At 47.1% G+C, this 17,247-nt stretch overlaps 1 protein-coding gene across 1 annotated transcript in view; it reads right to left on the reverse strand.

Annotated features, from left to right (window-relative positions):
• Positions 1-4,833, reverse strand: part of KCNN2 (potassium calcium-activated channel subfamily N member 2) — a 656,625-nt gene extending 651,792 nt beyond the window's left edge. The window contains exons 1-2 of the mRNA XM_078675527.1: positions 3,970-4,833; positions 2,795-2,890 (exon numbers count right to left, since the gene is read on the reverse strand). Of these exons, the coding sequence (XP_078531653.1) occupies positions 2,795-2,890; positions 3,970-4,833 (960 nt within the window). The remainder of the gene's footprint in view (positions 1-2,794; positions 2,891-3,969) is intronic.
• Positions 4,834-17,247: the final 12,414 nt, after the last annotated feature.

Genomic DNA, 17,247 nt, shown 5'->3' on the forward strand with positions numbered 1-17,247 from the left:
TCCTGGAGTAAACAGCTGCTGGGGGAGGGGGAGGTTAGAGAGCGAAGTACCAACTGCCCTGCAGTGGAAGTGAAACACCGGGGGTTTGAGGCGAAGGTGTCACATGAATCCTGCAGAACACGAGGGCGTTTTCACCAAACTAGAACCCAAGCTTCTCACAGAACGGTGCGAGGCCGCATGCGTACTGGCCTGCCCCGTTGACACGATGCTGCTATCCATGCTTCGCACTATCACAACTGCCAAGCCACACTGTTACTCAGTATACTGGCATAATGTTACTATACATCCTGGTCCACGTTGCAGTTGCATTTTTCTACTTTCCATGCTAGCGCAGACTTACTATAAATGCTGGCACACTACTACTTTACATGCTTTCTCAATGTTGCTATCTTATCAACAGTTACTATTCACGCTGTCCACGCTGCCACACTGCTTCTAACAATCCAGCACAAAGTTACTATATGTTCAGGGCACTGTTGCTATCCATGCTGGCACGAAGACACTGTCCATGCCGGCAGGCAGCAACTATCTAAGTTGCCACCCTTGTCCTCGAAGCTGGAGTCCTATAAATATTCATACGACCATTATCCTACTATCCATACTGGCACACGCGTACAGGCCTGCTGGCACTCTACTGCTGCACGTGTTGGCATTTTGCTTGCATAAATGCTGACCACCGTTACTCCCCACGCCAGCACACTGCTACTATTCAGAGGTTTCTGACTAGAGGTGTGTCAAAAAACACGTGACCTCGCAGCTGTTGCTTTTTGTTAAGTATTCTCAGTCCTGTTCTCAAATCAACACTTGCAGTCAATGCTAAACGACCCGCGAACACTCTCTGGGGTTGTGTCATCACATTGCAACAACAACGAGACAAGCGAAGCCGATGTCAGATGAAACTGAGCTCTGCGAGGCTAAGCCTGCAGATTCTACTACAGACTACCACTTTTTGTGCGTTTCTATGCGTACAGCTTCTTTGGTACACACAGCGTGATGAACTTTGATCCAAACAGCTCCGTGTAACAACAAACGAGACAAATTTAAAAGTCGGCCTTGGCTGGCCGGGGAACATCTTCCAAATAGGGATCTCGCGTGTGTGCTATGGAGGAAGACAAGTAAATGTGCCTCGACGAGGCCCTCCGCACACGTGCCGACCGTGGAGGCTCACTCCACGGTCGGCCACGCACCTGATCTTGCCGTGACACCTCCACATCCGATGGGCCGCGGCGATAGGCCCCCTGGAGGCCCACGTGATGCATTATTAACGACCCTGGAAAGAAGAAGCCACAGCGCGGCACGTTCCTGAAGCGTTCCTGAAAAGGAACCCAAGATCTCATTTTCCGGCCGGGTGGACGGAGTCCTAGGGAGCTGCGAGACCGTTTAGGCCGGATCGTATGACCGAGTGTGACTGACTGCGAACGTCGCTTGGTGATGGGGCCTCTTGTGATCCTGTGACACCCGGACAGAGAGCAGCCATCATCAGCCTGCAGCTGAGAGTGCACAGCAGCTCACGCCTCACATCTAAAACCGAGGCACTCTTCATCTGAAGTCATGAAGGCCTGAGTAGTACTGCACACTTCCGCCCTAGTCTGAACAGGAGCAGGTGGGAGCAACGATCATTAACGACTGACCACGAGAGCGCACCACAGCTCACGCCTCGTGTCTCGAGGGTACAACTCACGTTAAAAACCATTGCACATGTCATCTGAAGTAATGGAGGCCTCACGTCTAGAGAGTCCACGACATATAGCCGCCCCATATGTGAAACACCAAAGCACTACCTGTGTAAAGTAAAAGAGGCATGCCTGCCTGTCTTGCACTGCTGCTCACTCCAGCCCTTGCCTCAACCCGAACTAGCCGTACAGATATAAGAATGGACGCATGGCTCAAAAACGTGTTAATATTGAATTTATAGCAAAGCACACGTAGATCAAAATACGGTTTGCATCTGCTTTTGAAGATGTAGCGATTATCCTTTCGAATCACGAGCAGGTGCTGCAGTTCGTTGTACCAAAGCATGCATTACACAGCCCTCTGCTGTCACAATGCCCCTTCTCTTGCCCTTGGCGTGTGCAGCGCACGCAAGCTGACTATCTTTTAACCACCGCGGTTAGGCCTCGCACTTTTGTTCTCACTACCTCGTCTTATGCTGCTGTAACTCTGGGATTCCCCAAGGTCATGCATTCACTTTCAGGATGCATAGTCCTGCCAGGTGAATAACGGGGATAGGTTTGTACCCACAGCCGTGCGAAGCTTAGGATTCTAAAAAAGAGCGCTCATTTCATCGCCACGATCTTGCATGAGAAAGTGCAAGGTTAATTTGATGAAAACAAAACGGCCATGAATAAGTCAGTGATGCGCGATGTGGATACTCAAAAGTGTGGAAACGGCAATTTAGAGATGCATTTTGGGTGCACAGATTCATGTCACATTTAACACACCAACTATCATTATTCACGGAAAATTGTACCCAACAAACCACAGATTGAAGACATCACACTTTGTGAGGAAAAAGCTGCGCGCTCTGGGGATACGTCTGCACGCAGAGTTTTATTGCCATCAACGCAGCATCCCACGGATCTGGCACTGGGTTTAAAAGCAGCTTGCCGAAATCACCTTCTGCATAAAAAACTGTTACGCATGGTCGCACCCTTACAAATAGCGCAATAGAGCAAATCAGGTCGCGTCATTGATTCTGAAACAAACAGTTATTCCACCGCGCTTTATGCTTCGTGAGTTTTGTGAAACACTGTCGGAAACGTGAAGAGAAATATTCACAAAGAGGTCACTTTACCTGGATTTCTCTTGCGTGGTATACAATTACGAGCCCAAGGAGGATCAACGTGGAGAGGCTAATAAGGCATTTTAGGGCTAACGAGTACAGCGACCCCTGCAAGAGAAAACAGCAGGTCAGTGTCAGATAAAAAGGAGCGACAGCTTCGCGCATCACAAGCCAGCACCGAGAAGAGCAGCCTCCCTTCCCTCCCTCCCTCCCCCCCCCCCCCCCCGAGGTCTCTAACTGGAGCACATGGTGGGAGCACGGCCAGGTGCAACTGGAGGCATTCTGAGGGGTGACCTCCCCCCCCACCCCCCAATCAATACAATGATACAATTTCGTATTGGCGTTGCAACTGGTTCGCATGAACCTTCTCTGAGAAGAAGGCTGTTGCCTAGATAGACACAGATTCTTGGGTAACTCTACGCTTGATAGACAGACGCAGGCTCTGTATTATAAGGAACGGTGTTCTCTACACAGCCATCTGAAAGGCCCTTCTCTAGACAGACCCACTAGGAGAAAGCAACTACTCTGGCGCGTGGAATGCAGGCTCCGATTTAGCAGGAAGTTTCTGCTGAAGAAAATCCCAGATGCACACTATGGTCTAAAGGTCTTTGTGGATAGACGAAAAGGCGCTGCCCACGAATAGGACATTAGTATTTAACGACACCCCATGAATTAGCCACGGGCTGGGGGCTAGAAGAAAATCAGACTTCCCTTCGAGCCGTGCCTAGTTTACTAGATCTAGAGAGGATCGTGGCTAATTTCTAAGTTCCAGTACAACTAAGGTCACCTCGAAGTTTACTTCATGGCACTGACCCCGGATACAGTGGCAAGGATCGGACCTACGCACTGCCATTCATACCCTCCCCACTCAGAGCAGAAGGTTAGCTTCGAGTCGCCAGCAAAAAGCGCAAGTGTTGACGTTTTACAGCCGAGTCAAACTTTTAGCAAATTAACTTTCAGCGAAGTAAAGGGAGATGTGAGGCTGAGAACGTCAATAAGTTGCTGAACAATAGTTTGCCTCCATAAGGAGGAGCCAGGCCGTCGTACACCAGGACTTGGGTAAAAGTTAAGGAGATGGACGGGGAGCGCGCAGGCCAGGTCCGCAGGTCAGTGCCATGAAGTGGGCGAGCGCGCGACTCCCGGGCCCGGTCCTGGCGCTGCAGTGATTCCCTCGGCGCCGCCAGTACCTTGTTGTAGGCTCCCCAGGACAGCTCGGTCTCGATCACCATCACCACGATGCCGAACATGCCGAAGATGAGCGCGTAGTCGCTGAGCCGCTTGCGCTTCTCGAAGAGCGCCCGCCGGTGGCCCAACTTGTAGCCGATGTTCTGGTTCTTCTTCTTGCCGGACTTGCCGCCCCCTCCGCCCGCCACCCCGCCCGAGGAGCTGCCGTAGGGCGCCGCCACCGCCAGGTTGTTGGAGTTGTTGTGCTCGGGCTTGGACACGACCACCTCGGGCCCGGCGCAGAGGGGCTGCAGGGGCTGCGCCTCCGAGTCGAGCTCGTGCAGGTTCCTGCGCGAGGCGCTCAGCTGGCTGAGGGGCCGCAGCACGCCGCCGTTGTACCTGCAGCTGCTCATGGCTATGTCGGTGAAGGGGTTGCTCTCCCGGCGCTGCGGGCTCGGGCAGGTCGGGGGCCGGCCGCCCGCATGGCTGCCGTGGGAGGACCCGCAGGAGGAGGCCGGGGACGGGCTGCGGAAGCCGAGGGGTGAGGAGGTGCGGAAGAGCAGGGGCAGGCTGTCCCCCGCCCCGGCCGCCGCCGCCCCGCGCACGCCGCCGCCGCTGGGGCACTGCGGGCAGGGGCCGTCCCGCCGCGGCTCGCTCTGCGGCCGCTCGTGCTGCAGCGCGCGCTGGGACTGCCGCGGCGTTCCCATGCCAGCGCTGTTAAAGCGACAGCCGCGGCGGGGGGAGCCGGCGCCGCAGCCTGCGCATTGCGTGGCCCAGGCGGCGGCGGGGAAGTCCACCCGGCGGCGCAGCGCGGACGGGGCCGCCTCGGCGCCCGTAGAATCCAGCCGGCGCGTCCGATTGGTCGGACGCACCAAAACAACGGGCATGACGTCACCCTGGAGTCGGAGCCTGCCTCGCGTGGAGCACAGGGCTGGGCGTGGCCAGTGGGATGTGGGCGCGACTTGTTGACAGGTGGGCGGGGCTCTGGAGGGAGCCCGGCGGGGATGTGAGGGGATTCCTCAGAAGCCGCAGAGCGCCGGAGGCGGCGCGTGGAGGGCCCCGTCGCCGGTTCCGCCCGGGGCAGCTGGAGCGCCTCGGTGACACTCACCGCGCCGCCGGGACCCGGGAGCGGGGCTCTGTCTGGACATCTCTACGGAAAGCAGGATCCTCGGGCACCAGACCCGTCCCTCCTGCGCCGAGGCGAGACCCAAGGTCAACAGCACACGCCGGGGCCAGCCGGTCCCATGGGCTCCAGCAGCGCCCGTTCACACGCTGCATTTATTCTATGTCTATTATGCCATATGCAGGCTCTCCCATCTAGGACAGAGCTAAGCCGAGAGTTATGTATAAAGGCTAGACTACTTGTCACATGAAGGAGCTGTGAGATGCTCCAGTGGACGCCCCGGGGCCCCTGCGTCCTGCCTGCGGGGAATTCTGAGGAGAATAATGGGTAGATTCGCGCTGGATGTGGATGTGGAGTTTCCCTTCTCCTTCTACTACAGAGGGATTTTATGCCCCAAGGTTTGTCAGGCGCTAGCCCAGCAGATTCCCACTACATGGCAGGGGGTTCTGGGCTGAAGGGCGTCTCACACTCCTCTGGTGTAGAATGTGAAGGCCCTGCTCAGGGGGGGCGCAGAGGTTGTCACAAGGACGTGCTCTTGGATGTGGGTGTGGGTGTGGGTGGGGGGGTGCAGGCAGTGAGGGGCGGCAGATTGTATGGATGCCCTCGCAGTCCGTTTTCTTGGAATCCTCTCACGTCCTTCTGTTGACCGTCTCCGACTTCAAGAGCAGCTCCTGCAAAACACACAACACGGTCATTTGTGGTTGTCAACTGCAGACACACACAACACAACAACTTCACTCTGTGTAAAATGTGACTTTCACCAGAAGTGCTTCCACACCTGTCGCGCACTGCATTCTTGGTCATCTTTCAGTTGATGTGATCATTACACACAAATGGCGTAAATACATATACTTTTATGTTACTAACATTTTATTTTTTTATTCTCAGTAAAAAGGAGAGGCTCGAGAAACAACGCCTCCATTTTGTGGCTTGACTTCAGAAGTCAGTGTGGTGAGAGCAAAAGAAACGGGGCAGAAATGAGCAAAACGATTGCTATTTTATGGAGAGTCCCTCTAATGGATTAGAGCGTCTCAATTGAAACGAGATCCTCCAGCTTTCATTAAAGTAATTGGATTGTTGACCCAGATCCAATTTCCTGACACTCTAGCCCGCGCCGCCCTTAATGTTACTCAAACGCTCTGTCTATTTTTTTTCCAGTGACTTCCAGTTAATAATTTATTTTAGCAGATAATTTTAAAAGGGCAGCGTTTGAAAGGGCAGTTCCTTCCAGGGAAGGCCTCGCAGAGCCGGTTTTCAGATTAGCATTCTAGTGACTTTGTAGACTAGTTTGTTGTGGCCCTTCCTTTTGATTTTTCCTCCTGGTTAACACCCACGACTGTTTAGTCCGCCAACTGAACAGCAAGAGGCGCTGTACATTTCACTGTAAATCTGACACAGGGAACACATACTCTAGTGCACGCACACCTCTCTCTCACGTCCCGGTGTTCTCAGGAGATGGACAGTAATCGCCACACTTTCTTCCATTCTCGCGCCTTCTTGCCGTCCTTTGTAATCTGGATTTACGCACGCATTGTGCTTAGTAATTTAGTTTTGATCCAGTTGAAACATTAATCACCAGGGACATCGTTTTATTAACACGAGGGGTCGTGCTAATCCGCAAAATGCGCTCTTGCGTGCACCCCGATGTTCTTTGAATCACAGCCTCTTCCTACATTTTATACGGATACGTTAGGAGTAGTACCTGCATTATTACTCTTCATAAACATCACGTACCCGCTTTACACCTTTGATGGCTTCATCTCAGCATCCCCGGCGAGGCTGTAAAACAAGAAAGAAACCAGACAGTTAACCCCTCAATACAGATGCGAAATGAAGATGCGCTCCACATGCACAGAGGTGTTTACAATCCCCGCACATTATTCATCGTAGAACTACGATGCCCCATGTACTACAGAGAACCATAATAGGTATTTTAATTAACTGTTATAGTTTTATGCACACGGAATCTAACAAATATGAATGTCAGTCACCAAAATCACCCAAGCCTCTTAAAACCAAATCAATGCTACCGATGGATGGCCAGAGCACAGTTCGATGGCGATGCGGGGGCCTCTCAGGGGAAACCCATTTCCTTTCCTTTGTATATACATTACTTTTTGGAGAGCAGTACTCTCCACCAGGAGAGTACATTGAAAAACGCAGTTTGGCAAAGAATGCAAGCTATACTTGTTGATCACAAGAATTTATATATCCCACGACTGTCCCAAATAGCATCCATCTATTCGAATTATGCACGTAGCCCGCAGGCTAGTATGGGCCACGAAGCAAATTCAATGAGGTTGAAGCAGAATAGCCCTGGCCATCACTCGAAACGAACCCACACACCTGCCACAGGAAGTCATTATGATTTTTTTTTATTTTGGTCCTATGGTTTGTCATTTTGTGCTGTTAGCGAACAGAATCGTCCCTGGCACGTCCAATTCTATTATAAGCATCCTTCATGAATGTATATAGCCTCTCCCACGATCAGACGTCTACACTGCTCATCGCTAAATTGACATTCTGAACAAATATGCGTTGAATCCGACTCCGCAAAAAAAGCACTGCACTGTTTAACCTATGGTGTTTTGAATCCATATTTCACATATTTCTACTTTATTCATTTTCTAAGGTTGTGAAGATACTTGTATGCAAGTAGTATAACCTGGAAACTCGTAGTGTTGTAGTGTGTTACACGGAAACAATCCCTATCCACAGTCCAAACAAGGGACCCTCGATCACATCACTACCTGCCCCTTGCATCCCTAACTGGGAGCCCTCAACGAAGTGCACAAAGTAACACAACAGGGATTTCACTCACAAAAAATGGTCGAGCACTTCAGGTTTCCAAAGTGACTGATCTTGTGGACAACTATTTACAATAACTTCTACCCTGCTTATTCCAGAGAATAGAAAGATCCTGTGGTCACAAGACCTGGCTCACATCCAGCCATAAACGGCGAACCTGCCCCGCCAGGGTCCGTGAAGACTGGCTTGTCAGATCCCAACTAGGGATGAGTGTAAATGCAAGAGACGGCCCTATCATTTTGCATGAAGTCTTGTCTGGATCTTGGCTTGTTTTTTTTTGGAAAGCCTATGGTTTAGGTGACGTTTGTGTAATTCACATTCATTTGGCTGCACTGTGTGAGTCTTGCTTATCCAAATATAGATTCTGTTTGTTTGAGCTTACCTGTTTTCCCTAGCCTACTTGACTGTTAGCTTTATTCAATTAGCCACCCAGGAGCCAGTTAACATAAACTTTATATAACTGCACCAACGATTGCCAACCGACTGGCAAAAAAGTTGCACTGGTTAGTCAGTCGGTTTTTCTACTAATTGGTCAGTGGAAATGACGGTGCAAATTGGCACTGCAATGAGCCGCTTTAAAAAAAAAAATTCTGACCACAGTCCAACTTGCTTGGAAGTGGATAGTTCGTTTTGTTCACGCTACAATATGAGCTAGGGGGTGCAGCCCCAGGGAGGAGCAGGTCCCATAATCAAACATGACAAGGTTCCATCATACATCCCATCCACAAAAGGGAGATAAAAGGGACCTGGAAAACTACTGGCTGATAGTCCTACTAGGCTTGGCGGTGAAAGCATACAGCAAAATCCTATTAAAAGATTTAGAACATTGGGCTCAAAAGGAACATGTATTAGCTTTCTATCAGACCGGTTTAAGCAGAAATCCTCAAAAATAGATAACATCGTACCTGACCTATTGTTGGATCGATCTTATCAGCCGTCTGTATTTGTCTGCTTCGTGGACTATTCAGCAGCTTTTGATGGGGTGGACCATCATGCATTATGTAGAAAACTAGCCAACTGGGGTATAGCCAGAGCACGCAGCCCACCTTCCCGGGCCAATTACAGCCCCGGAGACCCATTCCCACAGGCAAACCCAATCACTAAAAGGGGAGGAGGCTGCACGACCCCTCTCCCTTGCCGATTTTGGCCCTGGGAACCCCACCTGTCGGGGCCCAGCCCATTACTAACATGGGAGGCGGTTTACGCGGCCCACTCCCTGGGTCGATTTTTGGCTCCGAGACCCCACCCCCCAGGGCCTGGCCAATTGATGAAAGGGGAGGGTGCATATGGCCCCCCTCCCTGGGCCGTTTGGCCCTTAGGCCATGGCAATTAACAAAAGGGGAGAGGACTGCGTGGCCCCCTTTCCCAGGCTGATTTTGGCCTTGGGGACCCAATTTTGGGGACTGCAGGGGCAGGTCAATCCGCTGTGGTCCTGTCGGCTTCTCGCTTCCAACAGGAGCCGGCTTTGCTCCAGTATTCAGGGAGCAACAACAAATACTGTTCCCTGCATACCAGAGAATTTAAAAAAAAGTTTTCCTGCACCCTTGCCAGCGAGCTAGAAACAGATGAAAAGTCCTCTCCCAGCAGGAGTGAGCAGCTTTCCTGCTCCTGCCCATTGGGAGAAGACTTAGGGCTTGATTACAAGTTTTGGTGGTGTGGGGGCAGCCAGTATTTCACCAGCATGCTCCTGCACTGCCGAGACTCACCGCCGCCCACAAGATTACAAGTTATATGTAGTCTGGCTAGCGAGCGGCGTGGCGTTTTGAGGGTGGTGCCTCTTTCAAAAGCCACAGTCCCTTTGAAAAAGTCACCGCAATGGGAACACCTCACAAGATGCAGGTTGCCTTGTGCATTCCCTCAGGGGAGCACATGTTAAGCATCCGTGTGTGCATTCACAAGCGAAGTGGGCACAGGGGTCCCTCTTGTCTTGGGCCCACTTTGTTTCCTCTCCGCCAGGGTTGACATGGAGTAAAAACCTCCATGTCACCGCCGGCGGGGGGGAAACTCATAATATGATTGACAGGACAGCGGTGGTTCCGCCAAGCATAATGTGTCCTCTGACTGCTGCACCACCTCCAGGGAATGCCAGTTCCCTGGCAGTGGTCCCAGGGTGGCCTAACCACCCAAATCGTAATGGCACGTTTGGACCACCGGTGCAGTGCTGGCTGGACCGCCACCACCACACCACCACGAGTCTGGCGGTCTACTCATAATTTAGCCTTTACTGTTTGCTCTCACTTAGCAGGAGTTGTCAAAGCTCTTGCCAAGCAACAGCAAACAATTATGTCCTGATGGTGGGCACCTTGGGACATAGGGAGCCGGCCCTGCAGGGTGACAGTTCTATGGGCCATTAATGGCTCCAGGATAGGGCTGCATGCCCCCCCTTTCTTGCTATTATATTGTCGGCCTCCCCGAGACCAAAAACAGCCCTGGAGGGGGGTCTGCATGTACACCTTCCCTTGAGTTTAATCATATTGGCTTTGCCCTGGGAAGGTGGCATTAACAGGGGGGTAAACGACCCATGGAGGGGGGCTGCGCAGCCCCCCTCTTTATTTAGCGTTGGCCTGGGCCAGGGATGTGGCAGTCCCCAGGGTTGATATCAGCAATGGGGAGGGGGGCAACATGCACCCCCCTCCTCAAAATATTTATATATGCCTCCAAGACTTGGCACACCCGAAGGGTCAAACTAGTAACACAAGCAAGAGACTGCAATCTATTTTTAATTCCCAAGAAACGCAGATCATCAGTGGTTTTCGTTGGAATAAAAAAAATGCTTTTTTGCCCCTGCTGGGGTACATGTGGGGCTACGGGGCCAGGGCATTCTTACTGAGTCTGAGTTCCTAAATGGCTGCCAAAGCTTCCTGGTTGAAGTTTTGGCATGTAGCTCAACACATGTAGTATATGTACTTGAGTGTCCCTGTCAAAAGAGGTATGTAGGCAGCACAACAGTAATGGCTAAGAATAGAGTTATGCAGCACCTGAGGGCAATCACTAACAGGGACCCCCAATACCCTGTTGCGAGACACTTTGCCCAATATCATAAATCCAATTGCAACTTATTAACATACTTTGCAATAGAACAGGTGAACCTGAACCCGAGAGGGGGCAACAGAGAGCTACAGCTGAGAAAGAAGGAATCCAAATGGATCCTAGAATTAGAAACGAGACAGCCTAATGGGCATAATGACCACGAAGAGCTAGCAGTACACCTGTATGATTCCTGAAGCTGAAAATAATAATACTTCATCAAGTGGGAAATACTGTATCAATTGAAAAGTACTATGAATGTGTGACTCATCAGTATTTGAAATGACTTAGGGCTATCATGTTTAAGAGTTTCTCATCTAATGGTAATAAGAAGTGCTTGAAAATGTATATATGTTTTTAACTGTGATGGTAGCGCATTTGCAATTATACGTTTGTTTTACTCTAACAGGTTGAATCAAGGAGCTCAGAGTAGATATCACGTGCACTTCACGAGCAATTGAACCTGTCACCTGGAAGAACTCATGACAAGATAGAGTATAAGATCACGTCACCCAGTAATGTAATGATCTATTCACTTTAGTTCACGTTTGTTTCACTTAATGTTTTTATCAGCACTCCCCAGAGACATTGGACCCTTATGAAGCCACTGGGCGAAAGAATAGGGGTAACGAAACATACTAGCGCATTCAGCCACTGTGGCGAAGGAATGAGAGTGATAAATAATAAGTGTACTTAACTTAGAGAAGGATTAGGATTTTCTTGTAAGAAAAGTAAGACATCATGAGAAAAGAAATAATGTGAAATGGACACACTCAAAGATGTCAGCCAAAATGAAATGTGCAGTCCTGTTTCTATAGCCAGCACGAATTGTGTATGTAACTGGTGGAGAGCAGATGTATTGTTGTGTGAGCAAGGGAGCAAAGGCTTCCGAAACGCGTAACAGCAATAAAGCAACACTGTGTACAACCCTGGCTTCTGAGAGTGCGTTAAAACTTGGATGCTATTGAAAATTGAATATCTGGCGGGGCTCTGCCAGCACGACGCACCACCAGACTACGGGCGGTTCCCCCTGAAACGAGCCGCGGAGAGTAAGTATATATATATATATATATATATGTATATATATATATATATATATATATATGTAACAAGGTTTGGGGATTGCCCAGAAGCCAAAGACGCACGCCACAGCAGTGTTTTTATAAAATCCCTTTACCCTTGAGAAGCGACCAGCGTCTGCTCTCCGGTATCCTTGCATCCACTTCCCTGACGCGTTTCGGAGCTCCCCTGGCTCCTTGTTCACAGGGTTACAATGGGGGTCTGCAGCATGAATGAGCACCTGATTCATCCGTTGATGTACACGCCCTCTGGTGGGCCTCACAGGTGAGTAGCAGTCTAATGCATTATGGTACTTGTGGTGCTCATGTGTGATTCTTACCCTCCGGTGGGTGCTGCATCGCTCCATTAATAATGGTAATATTTAAAACCCTCTGGTGGGCCCCAGATTGCATTGGCTCAGTCTATTTAGATGATGTGTTGCTTCGCTGCTGTTCCCACACGGGGGTCTTGAATGCTGAACAAGCCCCGTGGTCCCACATGTCCTTACTTGTGGGGGTGCTGTCTTCTCGGCGGGGCTGCCGAATAAATGTAACAAGGTTTGGGGATTGCCCAGAGGCCAAAGACGCACGCCACAGCAGTGTTTTTATGAAATCCCTTTACCCTTGAGAAGCGACCGGCGTCTGCTCTCCGATATCCTTGCATCCACTTCCCTGACGCATTTCTGAGCTCCCCTGGCTCCTTGGTTTTAAATCCACAGATGCAGAATTAGGTGAGTGTGAAGTAACAACAGCAACAGCAGCAGCAAGTAGTTACACCTCAGATACAACAAGTACAGGTGCCACAAGCTTCTATGCAAAATAATGTGAATGCTCAAGTACAGAGATACAGTGCGAATACTGGATTTCACGCAGGTGAACAAGTTGGTAAGAATCAAAATGTACAAATGATTTCACAATACTTGTAGCAATGTTTAGAGACTGATTCAGACTCATCTCAATTAAGGTGCCTGAGGGGAGAGAAGAGTGCGTGCTTGGCGCATCTCTAGAGGTAGATAAGTCAGGTCCTTTTGTTAATGGTAAAGTGGAAGGTAATGATATCACATTCCTTGTGGACACTGGTGCTACCCGTTCTACTGTGAGAGCAGCAGAAATTCCAAACCTATCCCTCTCGGGAGAAACTATCCAAGTTGTGGGAGTCTTAAATAAATATATTAAGACTCCAATAAAAGTTCATATTGGAAAACTCTAAGACATGCATCGGTTTGTGGTATGTGATACAAGTCCAGTGAACCTTTTAGGTAAGGACTTGCAAAATGAATTGCACCATCTATTGTACGCCAGATGGTATTGCGTTTCAAACACCAGGGGGCATATTATCTACAAACAGTGATAAATATCACAAAACGCACTTAGCACGTTTTACATTATCGCCCTCTATCGCTGAATTACATAGCCGTGTTAACGGGGTATTAGCAACGCTTTGCTAACAGGCGAAGTACAATACAGCGATAGACTGCGATAATCCTCATTAGCGTGTGAAATCCAGCAATTATTTGACAGCGCTAATGAAAAGCTTGGTAATAGGGGAGTGTGTACTTAACCATACAATCCACCTCCCATAGGCAATAATGGTAAGTCAGGTTTTATTCAGGCGTTAGGATCATGCATTAATGGGGGCTCAGCGTGCCTTTTCTCATCGCTACGCGGGTCCGGGGCAGCGTTGATAATACAGCGAAGTTATGTTTGCAACGTTTATCAATGAAGTAATTGTAAGGAATGCCTACTTTGCATCTCATTAGCGATGTATATCGCTAAGAAGCGTAGCGTTAGAAAATCGGCTGCTAACATGCACTGATGCATATTAGCGCAGCCTTGTTAATAGGGCAATAAGAATATCGCCGCTTTAGCAGCAAAAAGTGCCGCTAAAGCAGCAATACTACACTTGATATTATGCTCCCAGATGAGGATGTTGCTTTTAAAATGATGTTACAAAGCAAGGGACAGAAGTGAACTACATGTATTCATTACATACAGAAGAAGACTTGCCTGCAGAGTTGAGAAATACAGTAAGATCTGATGTATTGGATTTTACAGGAGAGGACATTGGTTTAATGAAGGATGTGGATCCTATTCAAATTACTGTCAAACCAAGTGCAATATATCCAAACACACCTCAGTACAAGAAATTACAGCACAAGTGATTCCTGTAATTGATCAACTGATTGAGCAAGGTATTCTAAAATAAATACTAGGTAGTCCTTGTAACTCACCTATTATGGGGATCAAGAAACCAAGTGGAAAATACAGAACAGTGCAAGATTTGCACAAGATTAATAGGATCGTGGTACCCTGTTGTCCAATAGTGCCAAACCCAGCAGTGATTCTCTATCAAATTCCTTGTAATGCAGAATGGTACACAGTGATTGATCTGTATCAGGTATTTTTCTCGATACCCTTACATCCAGATAGCCAATATTTATTTGCTTTCCGGTTCGGAGACTGTGTTTTGGCATGGTGCTGAGACAGAGAGTCCATCGATTTTTTTATCAGATTTTGAAAAAATGGTTCAAGTCATTGATCATGCCAGAAAATTCAGTGTTAGTGCACTACATTGATGACCTGCTAGTGGCGTCAAAAACTTGAGAGGCCTGTGTGACAGATGCAATTGCTTTACTGAATCATTTGGCAAGAAGGTGGGCATAAAGTGTCACTAGCAAAGTTGCAGTTTTGAAAAAGGAGGTTCAATATTTGGGACACAAAATTGAGAAAGGAGTTCGAAAAGTAACACAAGACCGAATTACTGTTTTATTTCATTAACTCTATTATTCTTATCTATATGGTACACTTTTGGAAACACTATGCCTAAATACCAACATCCATACCAACCTGCAGGTAACCTATAATAGGCATTTTTAGCACACACATAGTAATTTCCTGGGAAAACTCCCTTCAGTCCCCAAATTCCTTTAATCAAGAAAGTACGCTCACATACACTAGAGCCAATAAAATAATTATTAAGTTCAGTCTTTTCTCTAAACATACAAATCTTTCCTCTATGTTGAAAATCCAGAGTCATTGCTGTGCAAATCTCACTCTTTTTATAATCACCCTCACTGAAAGCCTATGGAGGTACATGAGACTTTTGCTCAGCAGCTTTCTTTTTGAAATCTTGCCTTCTATCTTCTACCATATTCATAATGCTATTTTTTCATGTCGTAGTTTACAGGTTAAATTATTTCTATGTGCATCTATTGTATCTATTGGTTTGTTACTAATGAAAAAATCTCCCATGTATGCTGCATAAACAGGACCATAAACAACTTTTAAATATCTTCTAATAGGAATTTCGGAAAATATTAAATCAAAATTATAGTAATAATACTCTAATCCTTCCCTCTCATAAAACAAACTTGTTAAAACATTACAAAACACGCAATAAGTTAAAGGTAGGTGATGATATGTCACCCCCTCCGAGACAGATGATGGTAATTGAATACAGACATAACAATCTCTTGCATTCATTGTGTTAACCTATTCATGCAATAATTTGGTAAAAACATTTAACGAAAAAACATTAATTGATATATCATGATGATAAATTCTATCATCCTTTATCTTATCTTTGTTAGGGTTTGAATTTTCTTTAGTTGAAGAATCCATTCTCTCACTTCCCACATCATTAGTATTATTTTTGTGATTAGTCACCATTAGAACAGGCACAATAACAATCAGTGTTAACCACACCAACATTAGTAATAAAACACTACAAAAGCAAGCATTAATACATCTATGTTTAAAACTAAGATTCTGATAGCCAGTCCCTGTTACCTTTGCCATTTTAGACACTATATAAAAAAAATCAAAAATCTAAGAAAAAAAAACCACATTCTAAAGAATTTAAAAAACTTGAAAAAAATTATCCAAAAACCATCTATGCCTCTCTTCTTTACCCCCTCTTTTTCTTTTTTTTTAAATATCTTCTTCTTCTTTGGTACTTCAAAAACAATCTTCATTGAAATCGTTGCACCTTGATTTTCACAGTTCTTTTTAAGGCGGTTTTAGTTTGCTTTCATCACTTTGATCAATACCAGCTTCTTCTTTGTTTTGATTTGTATTTTGAATTTCTTCCAAAACCACATATGTCCATTCTGGAGCTGTGTTTTTCTTATTCAGAATTCTTATTCTCTTTTTTTTCGCATTAATTCTTCTTCTGAATCATTTTGTTCAGTTTGACTCAATATTTCATTTATTTGATCTGGCTTTTTCTTTTCAAGTGTGTATTTCAGTCTTTTCACTCTTTTTGGCTGCACAACACCTTTTCTTGCTTTCTTAACTTGAACTGCTTCTTCACCTTCGTTGTCAAGTACACCAGTTTTTTTATTCCGTTCTTTTCTTTGTCGTACTTGCTCTTGATTTTCATCAATCACGTTCTCTCTTCCTTCCTCAACAGCAGTCTCTTGAGACCCAGTAGCTGGAGCCCACTCTATTCGACTTGTGCTTGGTTCTTCCACGTGCTCAGACTTATCAGAATCTCTCTCACTAGATTCTATAGCTTCATGTCCTCCAGCTTCTGGTTCTATTCTTTTCTTTTCCAGGTGCTGCTATTTTTATAGTCTTTCAAGTGGACTTGGGACTCTTCTTGTATGATTTGCATGAATCCAATTAGGCAAGTCACCACACTTCACTGTGAGGTTCTTTAATTTTGACTCCATCTTACATTTGTCGTCATTTTTGTGTTGCCTTTACACAGGCTGCTGTATTCATGAAGTGTCTCTGCCCTTTGGACTGCAACGTGTTGAAACCCCCCCTCTGTCCTTGCTTTGAAATCAATTTCAGACACCAGCTGGCCTAACTGCATACAGACATGTCCTGCCATTACTGATTGACCTATAGGTGCTGTAATTAATTTACTTGTGGGTTGGGCAGAAAAACGACGTAAGGGGGACGTTCTGGTTATATGATGCTTTTTTTTAATGTTCTCCTATTGGCTAATATTTTGCAGATCTTGTATGTCCGTATTAGGTATTTTGCATGCTTGCAAAAGCTAGGATTGTCCCTTACTTTTGTGTTGAGTTTGTAACCCTAAGCATATAAAAGGCCTCTGTGTTTTGTACTCTTTAGACTACCTCATTCAGTTGCAAAGGCTCCAGTGTGACATAGTCTCACTTAATTAAGTTTAATAAAGATGTCTTTTCATATTTCAGCATCTGTGCCAAGTTCTTTGTATTAGTGAGACCCCTGAGAATGAAGATTACAGTTCTTCAAATGGCGCCCACGTGGGGCCTCATCAGAGAAGTGACTTTCTGAAGGAGTGATCTTGTCAG

The sequence above is a fragment of the Lissotriton helveticus genome, chromosome 2_1 (genome assembly GCF_964261635.1).
Source record: "Lissotriton helveticus chromosome 2_1, aLisHel1.1, whole genome shotgun sequence".
Classification (NCBI taxonomy): domain Eukaryota; kingdom Metazoa; phylum Chordata; class Amphibia; order Caudata; family Salamandridae; genus Lissotriton; species Lissotriton helveticus.